Source organism: Gorilla gorilla, chromosome 19 (genome assembly GCF_029281585.2).
Source record: "Gorilla gorilla gorilla isolate KB3781 chromosome 19, NHGRI_mGorGor1-v2.1_pri, whole genome shotgun sequence".
Lineage (NCBI taxonomy): Eukaryota > Metazoa > Chordata > Mammalia > Primates > Hominidae > Gorilla > Gorilla gorilla.
The window spans coordinates 25,566,295-25,580,813 of NC_073243.2; the positions used below are offsets into that span (position 1 = coordinate 25,566,295).

The window sequence follows — 14,519 nt, forward strand, 5'->3', positions numbered from 1 at the left end:
ACCGCGCCCTGCCTTGCTGGAGTCTTTAGGGTTTTCTAGGTATAGTATCATATTGTCAGCTAAGGGAGATAATGTGACTTTTCCTTTTCCTATGTAGATGCCTTTTATTTCTTTCTCTTGGCTGATTGCTCTGGCTAGGACTTCCAACTACATTGAATAGGAGTAGTGAGACTGGGCATTCTTGCCTTGTTCTTGTTCTTAAGGGAAATTCTTCCAGCTTTTGCCCATTGAGTATGAAGTTGGCTGTGGGTTTGTCATAGAAGGCTCTTATTATTTTGAGGTATGTTCCTTTCGTGCCTAGTTTGTTGAGGGTTCTTATTATAAAGGGATGTTGGATTTTATCGAAAACTTTTCCTGCATCTATTGAGATAGTCATATCATTTTTATTTTTAACTCTATTTATGTGATGAATCACATTCATTGATTTGTGTATATTGGACCAATCTTGCATCCCAGGAATAAAGCCTACTTGATTGCGGTGAATTTACTTTTTGATGTACTGCTGGATTCAATCTGCTAATACTTTGTTGAGGATTTTTGTGCTTATGTTCATCAGGGATATTGGCCTGTAGGTGTCTTTTCTCATTGTGTCTTTTCCAGATTTTGATATCAGGGTGATGCTGGCTTCATAGAATGAGTTAGGGAGGAGTCCCTCCTCCTCAATTTTTTGGAATAGTTTCAGTAGAATTAGTACCAGCTCTTCTTTGTAAGTATGGTAGAATTCAGCTGTGAATCCATCTGGTCCAGGGCTTTTTTTGTTGGTAGGTTTTTTAATTACTGATTCAATTTCAGAACTGGATATTAGTCTGTTCAGGGTTTCAATTTCTTCCTAATTCAATCTTGGGAGGTTGTGTGTTTCTAGGAATTTATCCATTTCCTCTAGATTTTCTAGTTTATATGCATAGAGGTGTTCATTACAGTCTCAAGATTTTATTTTTTATTTCAATGGTTCTTGGGAGAAAAACAGGATATTTTTTATTTCAATAGTTTTGGGGGAACAGATAGTTTTTTGTTACATGGATAAGTTCTTTAGTGGTAATTTCTGAGATTGTGGTGCACCTGTCACCTGAGCAGTGCATACTGTACCCAGTGTATAGTCTTTAATCCCTCACCATCCTCTGCCTTTCCCCCTGAGTCCCCAGAGTTCATTATATCATTCTTATGCCTTTGTATCCTCTGAGGATCTTTTGTATTTCTGTGGGATCAGTTGTAATGTCATCTCTGTCATTTCTGATTGTGCTTATTTGGATCTTCTCTCTTTTTTCTTTTTTAATCTACCTAGTTGTCTATCACTCTTGTTTATCCTTTCGAAAAACAAAGTTTTGGTTTTCTTGACCCTTTGTATGCATTTTTCGTTCTCAATTTCATTTAGTTCTGCTCTGATTTTAGTTATTTCTTTGCTTCTGCTAGCTTTGGGGTTAGTTTAATACTGTTAGAATATTCTTCATATTGAGCTACAGTCTGGGTCCTATAACTCTTATCTACTGCTCTGGACCTGTCTTTTAATCTAGATCAGTAGTTCTCACTGTGTGGTTATAGTACCACCAGCATCAACACCCCCTGGGAGCTTGTTAGCAATGCAGATTCTCAGGCCCCACCCCAGAACTAGTGAATCAGAAACTTTGGGGATGGGGTCGGCAGTCTGCATTTTAATAAGCCCTCCTGGTGATTCTGAGACTTGCTGAAGTTTGGGAACCACTGTTCTGTACACAGCTTCTCAAACTCTCTGTGGTAAAGGATCCTCCCACCTCCATCCATGTGGACCTTCCAGGTACAACCAGTTCTGCAACACTGGAAATACATTCTGTTCAATGGGATGTGTCTGCTGACCATGAACTTGGATGTCACCACAGCATTAAATTGCTTTAAAAGTGTCCAAACGGCCAGGTGCGGTGGCTCACGCCATAATCCCAGCACTTTGGGAGGCCGAGGTGAGCGGATCACCTGAGGTCAGGAGTTCGAGACCAGCCTGACCAACATGGTGAAACCCTGTCTCTACTAAAAATACAAAAAATTAGCCAGGCATGGTGGCACATGCCTGTAATCCCAGCTATTCTGGAGGCTGAGGCAGGAGAATCGCCTGAACCCGGGAGGAGGAGGTTACAGTAAGCTGAGATTGCACCATTGCACTTCAGCCTGGGCAACAACAGTGAAACTCCATCTCAAAAAAAAAAAAAAAAAAAAAGAAAAAAGGAAAAAGCATCCAAACACTCTCAATTTCTATACTTACCCCATGGAAGATCATTAACAAACAGTTCAGGAGATGAGCACTTGTCCCTGGACCACAACTTGAGTGGCCGTGCTCCAGATCTGCACTTCTCAAACTTAATGTGGGCACAAGTCACCTGGGGATCCTGTGAAGGATGGGTTCACTACATCTGGGAGGGACCTAAAATTTTGTATTTCTAAGTGCCCACGGGATATTGATGCTGCTAGTCCATGGACCACACTTAGAATAGCAAGCTCTAGACTAGAGCAGTGCAGAATACATCTGATATCTTTTCTCATGAGTGTCTACCTAATATTTGAAGCTAATCATCATCCTCCCATTCTCCAAGCTTCTTCTCTAGGCTAAATATGACCAGTTCTCTCAACTCTTCCACATCCTCAATGTTTCCAGATCTGCTCCCCACACCATACAGGCTGGCCCCATAGATGCTATCTCTTCTCTGCCCCAAAGCCAGTTCTCCTCTTCTTTTTTCTCATTCTTCCTCCCCACCCTCCCAGCATTTGTAGCTGTTTTGTTCAGTGTTTCCTGGGCTGGCTCCAGCCCTTGGGGGATTTTCAGATGGCTCAGGCTTCTGGGAAGCTCTTGCAGCTGGAGGAAGGAAATTACCCCAGAGTTGGACAGTGGAATGTGCATCTGCCTAACCTGGACTCTTGCCCTGGTGTGCCTCCTGCTCTCACTGATCTCTCAGAGGACCCCTGCCTGCCCCATCTAGAGTCACCTCAATTTGACTCTAGTAACCTGGGCTTTCCTTCCTCCACTCACTCCTTAAAGCATCCTGGGGAACTTAAGGGGAAGGGAGGATAGCATAGAGAGGTGAGAGGGGTTGCTTGTTTGCTCTGGAGAGGGGCTTCTGACGAGGCCAAGACCCTTCACAAGGATGCCCCATCTCCACTAAACCAATGTTTCTTCTTTTTCTCTCAGGACTGCCCAGAGCCAAGCTCACTCCCCGAAAGCCAGTCTTGAGCCAAGGCTTTGTTTTCAGAAGTTCTTATAAAATGTCTTTTCTGGGAAGGCGTGAAGGGATTGTGCCAGTCTCACTCGTTAACATCTCAGCAAGGATTCATCTGTCAAATTAGTGAATAATTTGCCTAGCCCAGAGGGCATAAAACTCATAGGTAGATAACTTAAAAAAATTATACACAGCTTTACAGAGAAATGAAGACTTAAATAGATTAGAACTTCCATTTTGTTCCCCTGAATGTTGGCTTTTCTGACGTGTCCATACATTTCATATGGTTATGATTAGTGTGAGTATATTAATGTAGACTTCTTTCGTTTAACTTCTTTTAGTATGCGTTAATATGTACATCTCAAGGCAGCCAAACGTTGGATGTGCTTTTGCCCTTTAACGTGTACATAACCCTCCAAGTAATCCTAGAGTAGCATGGTGGTTGTAAACTCAGGCCCCATCACTTACTAGCTGTGTGACGCTGGGCAAATTCGTAACCTCTCTGAGCCCAACCTGTAAAATGAGGATAAAATAAGAACCCACAGCATAGAGGTTTTGTGAGAATTAAATAAGCTGAGGCATGCAAAAACTCCTAAAATAGCACCCAGCCCCTCATAAGCACCCAATTAACTTTAGCTGCTCTAATTATAATTATTACTAGTATATTCAGGCAGTCATCTGTTTCTAAGCATTTTAGGTTATTTGCAGTTTTTTTTATTATAACAAAGTTGTTGTTAACCTTTATCCTTTCTGGTAGCCATGTAAGGATTGCCTTGTCTACTAGAAGATATTAAGACGATAATGACAATGCCAAGATAATCTGAGAAGAGAATGATTACAACCAGCAAAGGGCTCAGAAAGGAAGCATTTCCTAGGGAAGGGAGAGAGCAAGTGAGGCAGATCAGAATCGAACCAGTCGAGGGGGACAGTTGATGCACGAGATGAATTTGGGATATCTTTCAGACGAAGGCACTTCAAATTCTTGTTATTTATTTCACTATGGTGCTCTCTGTGATTGGAACAGCTTGATATAGTTTGGCTCTGTGTCCCCACCCAAATTTCATCTTGAATTGTACTCCCATAATTCCCACGTGTTGTGGGAGGGACCCAGTGGGAGAGAATTGGATCACGGGGGCAGGTCTCCCCCATACTGTTCTCGTGGTGGTGAATAAGTCTCACGAGATCTGACGCTTTTATCAGGGGTTTCCGCTTTTGCGTCTTCTTTCTCTCTTCGCCTGCTGCCGTCCATGTAAGATGGGACTTGCTCCTCCTTGCCTTCCACCATGATTGTGAGGCTTCCTCAGCCACGTGGAACTGTAAGTCCAATTAAGCCCCTTTCTTTTGTAAATTGCCCACTCTCGGGTATGTCTTTATCAGCAGCATGTAAACAGACTAATACACAGCTCCTGGCAAATCACAGGTCCTCTGTCAGCTCCTGGTTGAATGTATGAGTTGTCTGTTAGCTTCAGCAGGAGCCGCCAACCTGCTGTGGGCGGCCCTGGGTCCGGATCCCAGCCATGTCCAGATTTTTTAAGTCCAGATGTTTTGTCTGGCGCCACTCGGATCTCTCCTTCCTGAGTCATGGGACGAGAAACTCCTGGCTGGGGGCAGTGGCTCTGAGCAATGGTCTCCTTCTCCTCCTGTCAGCAGTGAGAGGCCTCTCATGGAATTTGGGTCATGGGGGTGGGGGTGGGGAATTATATTCATTAAGAAAAGTTGGACTCTTAGCAGGAGTTGAAGGACGAGAGGTGTCTGCTGGGTCTGAGTGCCAGCTGGTTCAACAGCAAGGGAAGAAAGAGATATGGCCTGCATCTTAGAATCTTAGCAGCGCTGTCTCTTTTGTGGGAAAAAGACAAGTGAGGATAAGTACAGAAGAGGGGGAAGTGCCTACTGGCATTCTTAGATAGCTTATTTTGGGCAGGGGTGGAGGGCGTTTGCAGCCATCGTGTGGTTTTGTCTACACAGTAATCCAACGGGAAGGCATGACCAGCTGAAATTTAAAAGTGAGAAATAGACTCAGTGCAGTCTAGTGAGCCCTCATCATGGAATTCCTTGTCTCTTTCCACACTGTTTCTTCTGGGAATAGGAACTTGACCTAGTAGTGGGAGGGATAAGAAACACCCCTGTTGACTCTCAGTTCATGCAGTCTGGGTGGGGCTGGTTCCACCCAAAGCTTCAGAGGTGGGCTCATGAATCAGATATGATTCATCAAAGTACCACATCCTCCTACCAACTTCTGACCAGGTGCACATGACCATGCTAGGCAATTAGAGCCAATGAGAATCAGCCCTAGGGTTTTGCTGGAACTATCTTTAGGCTCCTAAGATTTTAAGATATAGGTTAGAGGCCTGGCCATTTTGTCATCCTAAAGGGGTCACCTTCTTGGGAATAAAGTTAATTTAGAGGAAAGCAGAACTGAGAGAAGGAAATAGAGAAAGAATTAAGAAATCATTTTAAAACCCAGATCTCACCATGAATCCATGGATCCAGTCAGCCTGAAAATTGACTACCCTTGGAATTTTCATTTAGGTGAACCAATACATTTTCCTTTTTTTTTCCCCCGGAAAGACTTATAGCTGACTTTCTGTTACAGCTGAAGGCATTCTTATCATAGAGTATAGCAGTGAAGTTGAGACTTGGTCAGCAGAGTTTGCACTTGTCTTTCTGCCTTCACTCCCTTCCCTGCACTGTGCAGTATGTAAATCCCTAATCCTGAGAAGATTTCTCAATTTGCTACCTTGTATAAGCTTACCTAGTTGGACTTGTGGTGGTTAGGAAGAGTGGGTGGCCCTACATATTCCAATATCTTTTTAAATTTTATTTATTTATTTATTTAGAAACAGAGTCTTACTCTGTCATCCAGGCTGGAGTGCAATGGCGCAATCTCTGCTCACTGCAACCTCCGCCTCCCGGGTTCAAGTGATTCTCCTGCCTTAGGCTCCCGAGTAGCTGGGACTACAGGCATGTGCCTCCACACCCGGCTAACTTTTGTATTTTTACTAGAGATGTGGTTTCACCATGTTGGCCAGGCTGGTCTCGAACTCCTGACCTCAGGTGATCCACCTGCCTCGGCCTCCCAAAGTGCTGGGATTACAGATGTGAGCCACTGCGCCCGGCCTCCAAGTTTTTTATATACAGAGCTGCAGTTGTGTTTTTACTAGGATCTCACTGGGTCCACTCAGTAATGTGCTGGCAAATGTTTAACAAAGAAAGGAAAAAAACCTGTTCTGTAGTGTTTGTCAATTTCTGTGGTGCAAATATTCCAGCCATGGCTAATCCCAAGCTAACAACATAACAACACTGAATGCAGAGACGGAAAGAGGTACAAAGAGCACATGATTAGATAGTATTTTCACCACACAGATTTAATAGTTGTAGGTAACTGTAAGAGATTATAGATACATTGTAGTAAATAATTAAGAAGTTGTAAGTTTTGACTATTTAGTACCTTTCTTATTAATATAATTTATTTAATTGTAAGTTACATAATTTAATTTTGATAGCATCTCTGTTTAACAACTGGCTCACAAAATTCCTGAAAATTTTATAATTGGCTCTTCCGAGCTGGAATGAGCTAGTTCTAGGCCACCACTGATCTCATCTAGTGCCCTGGTAGAAATGATTGCTTCTTCAAGAGTTAGGAGTGTAAGCTCTGGCTTGAATTAAAAAACAGACCTGAAAGTAATCTTGAAAGCTTGATTTTGGTGAAGGTCAGTGCCAAGTTGAAGTGTGCAATGAAACTGAATACATTACTGTCTACTGAATGGAATTTATGACCTGAAGATATTCACAAATAGCTGTGAGATAGCACTCTTGCTTTGCATGGTCAGCTGGTCCTGCTCTGTAGAAGGGGCCATAAAGCAGTAAAATAGATGTGTAGGGCAGGAGTCCTGTATCAGGCAGATTGAACCTGCAGAAAACAGATAGCACATCTGTATTAGTCTGATCCCCCACTGTTACAAAGAACTACCTGAGACAAGGTAATTTATAAAGAGGTTTAGTTGGTTCATGTTTCTGCAGGCTGTACAGGTTCTGGGGAAGCCTCAGGAAACTTACAATCGTGGCAGAAGGCAAGGGGAAGCAGGCAATGTCTTACATGGCTGAAGCAGGAGGAAAAGAGAGAAGTGGGAGGTGCTACCCACTTCTAAACAACCAGATCTCATGAGAACTCACTATCACAAGAACAGCAAGGGGGGAAAATCCACCCCCATAATCCAATCACCTCCCATCAGGTCCTCCTCCAACATTGGGGATTACAATTTGACATGAGATTTGGGCGGGGACACAAATCCAAACCATGTCAACATCCAAATTAGCATAGTATGAGAAGTGTTTGAGGAACAGACTCTCTACAAAGGTGTGGGCAGGTATAGAAAAACCACAGAGGTACAGTAGAATTCCAGGTCTATTCATGGCTCCATTATCTTCCCTAGGCCTGCAAGGAGGTACAAGCTGGGGGTAAGAGGGACTCGGTTACCAGAACCTGGAGACAGAAGGGTTGGGGGACTGGGATACCTGACGTGGAATGGGATTTTGGACTACAGGGAGAGACATGCGGAATAAATACTGCTCTCAATCTCCTCCTTCCCTCTGCTCTTCTAGCCCAGCTCCCCATTGGCTAGGCCCACCCAAAGGCCAGGGCAAGGGATCCCATTGATGTCAACCTCTTGGGGCATTGAGCACGTTGGAGAAAGGTGGAAAGGGTCTCACGGGTCAAATGGCACCTTGAGTATCCTGCCATGGAGTGCACATCCTGTCCTTTGTGTTGGGCTAGAAAAAGGGCCAGGGAACCTTGCTTTTGGAATTGCTATGGGCCACCTTCATCCCAGAAACATTTAGCGTCTGGTCACCTGTTCCTGCGAAGGGCAGGAGGCTATTTGTGTAGATATACTGCTTCTCCCCTGGGACCAACACTTTTCTTCCAGCCTGGCATGAGGAGCATGAGGTTTGGGGAGAGACCCTTGGCCATGTCATACTCTTTACTGCCAAGGCCATCACTAGGGACCACTCTTTGTCTGTCCAGTGAGTCTTAGCCCTCTATCTCAAGATTCCGCGAGGTCCTTTTCTGTGGATACTCAGTTGAGGAAGCCCTGGTCTGGGAGCCAAAAGACCTGGGATATCTGATTCTGATGCTATATCTTGAGGGGTTACCAGATCATGTCACTAATCTGGATTTTTGTCATTTGCAAAATCAGTGGGCTGTTCCAGATGAACATGATTCCCAGTGACACCTCTGACTCTGAAGAGCAAATCCAAGATTTTATGAGTTTCATCATCTCTAGGTTATTTGTGTAATGAAAAGCATGCCTTTCCACAGCCAGGAGGTGGCAGCAAAGCTCTGTTTTGAAGGGGGCGTTAGGCCAGGGTAGGCACTGCTCTCCAACTCCCTAGAGCTGAAAGTTCAGGTTTGGAGGCTCGGTTTTACTCCTGAGTAACAACAACAACAACAACAGCATTATTATTTTCATTATTGTTAGTAAAACAGAAGCAACAATGCCGTCTTCAATTTGGGCAATGCTGCATAGTTGAGGAAACATTTTTGTGCATCGCATGGGAATCTTTTAACAACTGCATCCTGTAGGTAGGTAATGCCAGGACTTTTAGCCCCATGTTGAGGCTCAGGAACATTTCTTGACTTGCCTGAGGCCCTCTGGAAAGTATTGATGTGCCAGGATAGGAACCCAAGCTTTCTTGCTTTTGTTCTTGTTCTGTGCACTCTCTATCTTATGATGTGGAAGACCCAAGGCAAGGTCCCCTTTACCTCCTTTTCCATTTTGCAAGAGAGTAGGAGGGTCCAGAGGTACCCAGCTCAGCCTGAGGGCTTAAGACTGGTTTCCGGCTGCCAGATGAAATTTGATATATACAGGCTGGGAAAGAAAACTCAGCACACAAACCTCAGCTTCACTCTCTTCTCTTTCTTCTAGTCCCCAGAAAAGAAAAAAGATATGTATCTTTAGTTACTTACCATCAGGGTGTACCTGGTGTCTCTCTTATTCATTCATTAATTCATTCCTTCAATAATCAGAGTTCTGATGAAGTGTAAGACTCTGTTATGTACTGTCAAGGATATAGGAAGGTTCTTTCTCTTCTGACTCAGAGATCTGGGGGTCAGGAGCTGGGATATGGGAGCCAGGTAAGTGCACAGCTTCTTGGGGGTATCTTAATCCTAGAGGGCCCCCACTGAACTGGGAGTTCTTGAGAAGATGGAATTCAGATTTGGTTTTGTTGGCGTGTCAGGGAGAAGTGAATCCACAGGATTTAAAAAATGACCCCCAAGTCCATATGTTAACTTCTCAAACCAGAGAAAACCCCTTAGAGACACAGCCAAAACCCCAGACTGTTGTCCAACTGAATCCCTGTCTTGTACTCCACCTACCTCCTGGGGCCAGGTCTCAACCCTCCGCATCATGATAACAGGTTATCAGAGTGCGTACTGTGGGACCCACTCTATACCACCTGTGCTTCTTGCGTATTCTGATTTGCTTCTTAAAACAACCCTATAAAGTAAACTGTCACACTCTATTTCACATCTGGGGAAACAGAGGCTTAAAGTCATGAAGTAACTTGCCCAGGGTCTCAAAGCTAGTGAGTGGTAGCAGAATTGGGACCCTGACAGGTTAGGACTCAGGATCCTGACCACCTGTCCTTGCAGAGGGAAAAGCCACCAAAGTGAGACTGAAGAGCTGCAATCTTATCTCCTCCTCAAACACTGGGCAAGTCATAACTTGTCTGCATCATCTCCAGAAAATGAGGGTATTACACTTGCTTGGTCTTCTAATAGGCTTGTTGGGAGGATGGAATGGAAAAGAGAAAAATGGGCCTGTGACAACTTAGCATCATACAATGCTGTTCTGTGTGTTCGAAATAATATTATTCTCCCTCCTGACTTTGGATTTTTTTGACCGTGAAGATTGAGGCAATTGAAAAGATCATTTCAGTGGACACTTTCAGCAATGATGATGGTGATGGTGATGATGGTGATGGTGGTGGTGGTGATGATGATGGTATGATCTTGAGAAGATGATGGTGATGATGGTGATCTTGAGAAGGTGGCGGTGATGATGATGATGGTGGTGGTGATGATGATGATGGTGATGGTGATCTTGAGAAGGTGGTGGTGATGATGATGATGGTGATCGTGGTGGTGATGATGATGATGGTGATGGTGGTGGTGATGATGATGATGGTGATGGTGGTGATGATGATGATGGTGATGATGGTGATCTTGAGAAGATGGTGATGGTGATGATGATGATGGTGATGGTGGTGGTGATGATGGTGATGGTGATGGTGGTGGTGATGATGATGATGGTGATGGTGGTGATGATGATGATGGTGATGATGGTGATCTTGAGAAGATGGTGATGGTGATGATGATGATGGTGATAGTGGTGATAGTGATGATGGTGATGATGGTGATCTTGAGATGATGGTGATGGTGATGATGATGATGGTGATGATGGTGATCTTGAGAAGATGGTGATGGTGATGAGGATGATGGTGATAGTGGTGATAGTGATGGTGGTGATTTTAATAGTGATGAAGGTGATGATGGTGATAATGATGATGGTGATGATGATGATGATGATGGTGATGATGACAGTCACAATAATGGTAGTGGTGAAGTTAGAGGAAGGTGACCTCAGAATCATTTTCTGCTGCCACCGCTGCTGCCAATCCTCCTCAATTTCCAACCCCACTGTGTCAAAGGCATTTGGGGTGGGCTGGTGATGAGATGAAAAGGAGAATCTAGAAGGCCAGAGAGAAGGAATAATCTAAGATGTTAAAGAATAGTGTACTTATCTCAGTGCCTGGTACATAGTAAGCCAGTACTTACTATCAAGTAATAGAAGCTATGAATTTTTAAAACAGTTTTATTAAGATGTAATCATACAACATACAATTTATCTGTTTAAAGTGTAAAATTGAATGGCTTTTAATATATTCACAGTTATGCTGCCACCACCACAATCAATTTTAGAACGTCCGTTATCCCCAAAGAAACCCTGTGCCTCTTGCTGTCACCCCAACCCCCTCATCCCTCCTGGCAAAGCTATGATTTTTATTGTTATCTACACCTTACAGAATAAGGAAATTGAGACTAAGCAATGAGAATAACTTGCCCATGACCACACAGTTGGTATGTGACAGCATTGGGATTCCATCTAGGTTTGCCAGAACCTAAAGCCTGTGCTTCTGTCCACACAGGTCAGTTTGACCAATGGGGAAACTCAGGTTCAGAGAATATATGTGATCAACCCAAGGCCACACAGCTACAGCTATTAAGTGGTCAGGATGAGGCTCACATTTAGTCTTGGCTCCTAATCCACCCATAAGGGTCCTTATTCCATTTTACTGTGCCCCTTCAGGGTAAGCAAATCAACATAATCAGAATGGATGAGATCCTTAAGATCCAAGAGAGAGATGTGAAACTAGTAGTAGTTTTCTTTCCCACTGGGGAGGGAGAATGGTGCCTGGGTCCAGTCTCGTCCTGGACTTGGAAAGTTAACATCTCTTTGGACCCAGCTGCTCCCTTTTCCTTTTGGCCCTGAACACCCTGAGGAGGAGGCTCCATGCAGGTGGGGAGGAGTTACCCTAGCTGGAAGGAGGAGCAAGGTGGTACCTGAGCCCCTATCCAACCTTTTCTAAAGCATCTGTCTTCCTAGGAGTGAATGAGTTTGACAGTACCTACTACCTTCTCAGATGTTAAGGGGAACTGTGGGTAGGCATGAGAGAATTGTACGACAAAGCCTTTAAAAGGGATGGGATGGAAAAGCAGAGTTGCTTGGCAGCCTGCAAGTCTAGGATCTCCAGGGTGTAATTTCCACTCTGCCTTAGACAACTATAGTCACAGTTTTTAATCCATCTGGGCCCCAGTGTCCCTATCTGTAAATTCAGAGAGAAAACGAGGAAGTAAATTGCAAGAATTATGAGTTCCTAGGAGGAAAATGTACTACAGTTATCTGAAAGAATCTTTATTTTCCTTCCTTCCTTCTCTTCTTCCTTCCTTTTGGATGTTTTCAGCTTTATTGAAGTATAATTGACAAAAGGAATTGTATATATTTAAGGTACACAAATTGATGTTTTAATACATACATACATTATTAACTATAGATAGGCCTGGTGCTGCAGATCTCCAGAATGTATTCATCTTGTGTAACTGAAAATGTGTACCCTTTGATAAACATCTTCCCATTTCCTCCTACTCCCAGCCTCTGGCAACCATTATTCTACTCTTTGCCTCTATGAGTTTGACTATCTTAGATTCCACATAGAAGTGAGGTCATGCAGTGTTTGTCTTTCTGCATCTGGCTTATTTCACTTAGCATAATGTCCCCCAAGTTCACCTATGTTGTCACAAATTGCAGGATTTCCTTCTTTTTTATGGCCCAATAGTATTCCCAATAGTATATGAATATATATATTCAAATTTGCATATAGATGTACATTTGCATATATATGCACATTGTGGTGATATATACATATATACGAGATATATACATATATATATATGTATATACACATTTTCTTTATCCATTTATCCATTGATGGACATTTAGTTTGTTTCCACATCGTGGCTATTGTGAACAGTGATGCAATAAACATGGAAGTGTAGATATCTCTTCAAGATCCTGATACAATTTCCTTTGGATATATGCCCAGTAGTGGGATGGCTGGATCATATGGTAGTTCCATTTTTAAGGTTTTGAAAAACTGCTATTAGATTGTACCAATTTGCATTCCCACCAGCAGTGCACAAGAGTTCCCTTTTCTCCACGTCCTCACCAACACTTTCGTCTTTCTGATAATAGCTATTCTGAGAGATGTAGAGTGATATAGGGTCTTTATTTTTAAATGTTTGTGTAAGCTAGTGATTTACCTGGCCATGGGTTGGATTTCCATGTTTTCTACTTGGAGCAAAGATCCTCCACTTTCACATTCCTTATTTTATATTTACGATAGAGCAGCAAGAATCTAAATATCAGCTTCATAGAAGAGGAATGGACCATGATAATAAACACAGCAGAGCCGGGAATCCGAGTATTTAGGAGAATTTATTTCTCACACATTTTCCCTCCACTCTCTCGGAGGTGTCCCATGGCAACGAGCATCAGGTGAGCCTCATTCTTCCATCTTCTGTGGGAGAAAAAATAATTGTACGTAGGAAATGAGTCAACTAAATGGGAGACTGAACATCATCTTGAAGTGAAGCAGCTGGAAAATCTGGAACTTCAGAGGAATATTAAGGAATGGCATTGTTTCCCTTTGAACACTGTAAAAGCAAATCAATCTAGCTACTGGCGACAGGACAAACGCCCTGTAAAACAGGGGCTTCATGGGCAGCATCTGTAGCAACAGGGAGAGACAGGGATGACAGTGTCGTGCCTCACTGCTCATTCTTTCAAGAGCCTGGAACCACAGGAGTCTTTGCTCAAACAGTAGCATGTGGGAGTGTGCAACCAGCAGTAGAAAGGAGAGGATCAACAGTCATCTTCCAAGCTCTCCCTGGGTGGTCCATGGGACTCCCCCGGGGCTTGGGATTTCTTGGGAAGAAGCCATACTCAGGTACTTGCTCTTCCCTGGCCCCCTACATCTCAGGTACCTGCTCTTACCTGGTCCCCACATCTCAGGTACCTGCCCTCATCTGGCCTCCGACACTCAGGCATTCGCTCTTACCTGGCCCCCATATTCAATATCTGTTCTTAGCTGGCCCCTATATCTCAGGTGCCTGCTCTTACCTGGCTGCCCACGTCTCGGCTCTTGGCCCTCAGCTTGTTGACCTGGGACTCAGCGATGTCTGCCCTCTCCGCGGCCTCCTCTAGCTCATGCTGGACTCTCCGGCATCTGGACAGCTGCGTGTTGGCCTGCTCCTCCTGCACAGGAGACAGAGAGGGTATGAGGCTGTAGAGTCTCTCAGTCTGATTATGAGGTGCCCTGTCTCTGAAGGCCTCTGAGGAGTTAAGCAACCAGGGCCCTGGATTCCCTGATGGCAGAGAGGGCAGGTAAGCTTTCTCCAGGGTGTGAGGACAAGGCTCCCAGCTCACGACCATGTGTACTGCCTCGGATCACCTTGCAGGTGCTACTGTCCCTTCTAGGACCTCCACATGTTCCCTTGAATCTCTTCTATATGATATCTGCTCCATAGAGATCTTTGGGGGAGACCTAAGTCCAGAGCTCTCCCAAGGCACCTGAAGGTATAGAGACCAATGGCCCAAGTCTCCCTCGTCCTGTGCCTCTGCCCAGCACCATCTGTCTAAGGCCAGGCCACTGTACTGGTCTATTTGGGGGAATGTCAAGGATTCCTGACTAAAATGTCCTCCTGGGCACCCTCTAGCCTGC

General features: G+C 44.1%; 1 protein-coding gene and 1 long non-coding RNA gene across 2 annotated transcripts in view; one reads left to right on the forward strand and one right to left on the reverse strand.

Moving 5' to 3' along the window:
• The first annotated feature begins 4,381 nt into the window (after positions 1 to 4,381).
• LOC129527854 (uncharacterized) overlaps positions 4,382 to 14,519 on the forward strand; it is a 48,968-nt gene continuing 38,830 nt past the window's right edge. The window contains exon 1 of the long non-coding RNA XR_008672954.1: positions 4,382 to 4,495. This is a non-coding gene — a long non-coding RNA (uncharacterized lncRNA). The remainder of the gene's footprint in view (positions 4,496 to 14,519) is intronic.
• Positions 13,216 to 14,519, reverse strand: part of MYH13 (myosin heavy chain 13) — a 72,013-nt gene continuing 70,709 nt past the window's right edge. The window contains exons 40-41 of the mRNA XM_019013356.4: positions 13,919 to 14,053; positions 13,216 to 13,316 (exon numbers count right to left, since the gene is read on the reverse strand). Of these exons, the coding sequence (XP_018868901.3) occupies positions 13,302 to 13,316; positions 13,919 to 14,053 (150 nt within the window). The 3' untranslated portion in view covers positions 13,216 to 13,301. The remainder of the gene's footprint in view (positions 13,317 to 13,918; positions 14,054 to 14,519) is intronic.